Raw genomic sequence first — 4,031 nt, forward strand, 5'->3', positions numbered from 1 at the left:
TATATATATATATATATATATATATATATATATATATATATATATACATATACACACAATGGAATATTACTCAGCCATCAAAAAGAATGAAATCTTGCCATTTGCAACAACACGGATGGAGCTAGAGAGTATTCTACTAAGTGAAATAAGTCAAGTCTGAGAAAGACAAATATCATATGATTTCACTCATATGTAGAGCTTAAGAAACAAAACAAATGAACAAAGGGGAAAAAAAGAGAGAGCAACAAGCCAAGAAACACTCTTAACTATAGAGAACAAACTGATAGTTATTAGAGGGCAAGTGGCTGGGGGGGGGGGGGGGGGGGAGATGGGGAAACAGGTGAAGGGGTTTAAGGAGGGCACTTGTGATGAGCCCTGGGTGATGTATGGAAGTGTTGAATCACTCTATTCTACACCTGAAACTAATATTACACTGTACGTTAACTATACTGGAATTAAAATTTAAAACTTCATTTAAAAAGTCATTGCTTTCACTAAATGAAATGTAATGACCATTTCCTGAGTGATTACTGATACTTCCTTAAGAAAGAAAATCCTGTGATATAAGTATTATTAAAATGTCATTTTTTTTAAAAAAGATTTTATTTATTTATTTAACAGAGAGAGACACAGCGAGAGAGGGAACACAAGCAGGGGGAGTGGGAGAGGGAGAAGTAGGCTTCCCGTGGAGCAAGGAACCCGATGTGGGGCTCGATCCCAGGACCCTGGGATCATGACCTGAGCCGAAGGCAGACGCTTAACAACTGAGCCACCCAGGCGCCCCTAAAATGTCATTTTTAAAATGACAAAAGCAAGGCTTACAGAGCTTAAGAACTCAGGCCAAGACACACCATGGCCAAGCCAGGGCTCAAACCTAGGTCTGTCTGAGTCTTGGTTTGGTATCTTTTTCTATTGTGCTGGACCTCTTCTCTGTGGATGTATTTTCAGCATGGGCAGTCTTATAGTATAAAGAAACAGTCTTTTAGATATTACAATGGATATCAATAGTTCTTTTGTCTTTAAAATTCTTTAGAGAAATTACCTAGAACAATCAGTTTATTTATAATGAAACCCCAGAGTTCATTGGGACCTTCCCGGGTTGTCATAAATCTATATATTCTGACCTAGAAGGATATTTGTAGTAAATTAAGTGAAAAAGGCAAATTGCAGAGTCTGGTGAGGGTATAATCCCATTTGTTTGGCTTAACATTACAGAGGTACTACACATACATATGTATATAAATATATGTGCATAGAGAATTCTGGAAAGACACATACCAAACTCTAGTTCATGCTGATGAATAGGACTGGGGACCAGGTGGTTAAACCGAAGCCTAGGAAACTATTTATGTATTGCTTTACTTTTTCATGACCAATGTATGTTATGAAAAATTAATTTCTAGGGGCGCCAGGGTGGCTCAGTTGGTTAAGCGTCTGCTTTCAGCTCAGGTCACAATCTCAGGGTCCTGGGACCCAGCCCTGCATCGGGCTCTCTGCACAGCAGGACTCTGCTTCTCCCTCTCCCTCTGCACCTACCCCTGCTCATGCTCTCTCTCTCTCTCCCTCAAATAAATAAATAAAATCTTTAAAAACATTTTTTAAATTAATTTTTAAAAAGAAAAAGTATGTACATTAAAACTTTCTTTATAAACCCTTTACAACGGGCGCCTGGGTGGCTCAGTCGGTTAAGCGACTGCCTTCGGCTCAGGTCATGATCCTGGAGTCCCTGAATCGAGTCCTGCATCGGGCTCCCGGCTCGGCGGGGAGTCTGCTTCTCCCTCTGACCTTCCCCCCTCTCATGTGCTCTCTCTCTCTCATTCTCTGTCTAATAAATAAAATCTTTATAAAAAAATAATAAATAAATAAAGTTTCATTGGGCGCCTGGGTGGCTCAGTCGGTTGGGCGACTGCCTTCGGCTCAGGTCATGATCCTGGAGTCCCTGGATCGAGTCCCGCGTCGGGCTCCCTGCTCGGCGGGGAGTCTGCTTCTCCCTCTGACCCTCCCCCCTCTCATGTGCTCTCTCTCATTCTCTCTCTCTCAAATAAATAAATAAAATCTTTAAATAAATAAATAAATAAATAAACCCTTTACAACAATTTTACTCTTTTATAACTAGAAATTGTAATCAGAAAGTCATTATCCCTGCTTTAAACTACAGAAAGGGTAGTAGTCGGGGATGTTTCCTAATGTCATGAAAACATTCTCAAAGTCCTGACGCAAAGGCCAGCCCAGGGTCACTGCTCAGTAATTGTTAATTCTCTCCTTTTTGAGACCCAGAGTACTAAAACCCAATCTCGATCCCAAATGGAAGGCCTTTGTAGCCTGTGGAATATTACAAAATTATCAGATTTAACTTTTTACCTTGAACTACACACTCATCGCTCATCCGCTACGTTTCTCTGCCTTGTGCTTGTTCTCCAGAATTCTCCAGAATGTTTTCTTCTCCTGAATCCTCTTCTGGCTCCAGAACATCTTTACATTCTTTCATGGGTTTCAGGAAGAGCCTGTTGTTTTTTCTAGACATCTCGAAGACTTTTTTTTTTTTTTGAGGAATTAGTTCGTTGTTCCCAGTGTTCACATGGTGGTTTTAACTCTGCCAAAATACCTGTGTAGATTTTTAGGACTGACATTTTACACTGTGTGTATTCTGCCTCTCCCGGATCTCTCCTCGGCCCCTGAATAACGTTTGTTTCTCCCTTTTGAAAACTGTCTTCCTCCAGGTAAACACGACGCCGCTGAGAAAGCTGCCAGCCAGGCTGAAAAAGCTTAAGCTCAAAAAGGAAGCAAAAGCATTCACAATGAACGACCTGGAAGAGAAGATGCAGGCGGTGCAGAGGCGCAGGAAGGTACCCGAGCTCTCGCCTGAGCAGGTTGCCTGCTGAAATGCACTCACATAGGCCTTTCCTATCTGCTGCTTTGAGATTGGGATCAAGTATTTGAGTCAACTGTATGCTTCCTGTGCTGTATGTGTAATTTTCCTTGAATTCTCTTTGTGGGGCACAGGGGTAAATCAACATCTTGAAGCTGGCTGAATGCCGGTTTCATCCATGTAGGCTCAGGAAGCAGTGTTCCCTTCTGAGTACGGAGTCTTCTTCATAGGGAAGAAGAAAAGCTTCAGTTGGGGCGGGGATGGGAGGAGGCATTGTGGGGGAGGATGGAAGCTGAGGGGAGGCCGTGCAGACCATCAGAGGACACCTAGTCCCCATCACCCTCTGTCCCCCATCCCGTCAGAAGCAGCCTGTCCAGCTGTGGGCTGCCGACCTCTGTCTCCATCCTCCTACCTGGCCGCTCAGAGACCAAGGGCCACCCAGAAGCTCCAGGAGCAGAGGGAGTGTGTCTGTCCTCCACAGCAGTGCCTCAACCCATGTTTGTGAAGTGACTGAATGATGAAATGGACAAGCCATACGGGTTCATTTCAGGCATAGGCATGATCAAGTTATTTGGGCTCATTTTTCTTCTTTCATACTGCTTTTCAGACTAAAGAAGAAGACATAAGGAAAAGGCTGAGGAGCCACCGACTTTTGGCCAATCATCCGGATGCAGCGGAACCGGTTGGGGCTGAGGTTCCCTCTGCCAAAGGACTCGACACTGTGACCTCTGCCGAGTTTGAGCCAGCCCACCTGCAGGGAGCAAAGCCTCTGAAGAAGAAGAACAATGCAACCTCTAATGAAAAAAACTTCAGTTACGAAGGACTTGGGGTGGTGGAGTCAGACTGGTCCTACAACCAAGCGGATGATGCATTTGAATAAAGCCACCTTACCCAAATTTCATGAAAAGGCGCCCATTCTCCCTGGTTGTGACCATCTTAGTCTGTTGCGTGTTTTTCCTGGCGGCCTGATCTCCCCCCACTGGGACGCGCCGTGGGTGGGGAAATGATTATGTAAGCGGCAGGGCTGATCTGAGTAAATGGAATGCCGCTGCTAGCGAAAGGGGAAAAAACCAAGAAGATTTGACTAGCTTCCAGATGATAGAGTTGGCATTCTCCTCCAGTGTGACTTCAAACATCGTGAAGATGTCTTTATGGATCCTTC

General features: G+C 44.0%; 1 protein-coding gene across 1 annotated transcript in view; it reads left to right on the top strand.

The window, feature by feature from the left end:
• STMND1 (stathmin domain containing 1) overlaps positions 1-3,749 on the top strand; it is a 24,434-nt gene extending 20,685 nt beyond the window's left edge. The window contains exons 4-5 of the mRNA XM_021697234.1: positions 2,721-2,846; positions 3,477-3,749. Of these exons, the coding sequence (XP_021552909.1) occupies positions 2,721-2,846; positions 3,477-3,749 (399 nt within the window). The remainder of the gene's footprint in view (positions 1-2,720; positions 2,847-3,476) is intronic.
• Positions 3,750-4,031: the final 282 nt, after the last annotated feature.

This window comes from Neomonachus schauinslandi, chromosome 8 (assembly GCF_002201575.2).
Source record: "Neomonachus schauinslandi chromosome 8, ASM220157v2, whole genome shotgun sequence".
NCBI lineage: Eukaryota > Metazoa > Chordata > Mammalia > Carnivora > Phocidae > Neomonachus > Neomonachus schauinslandi.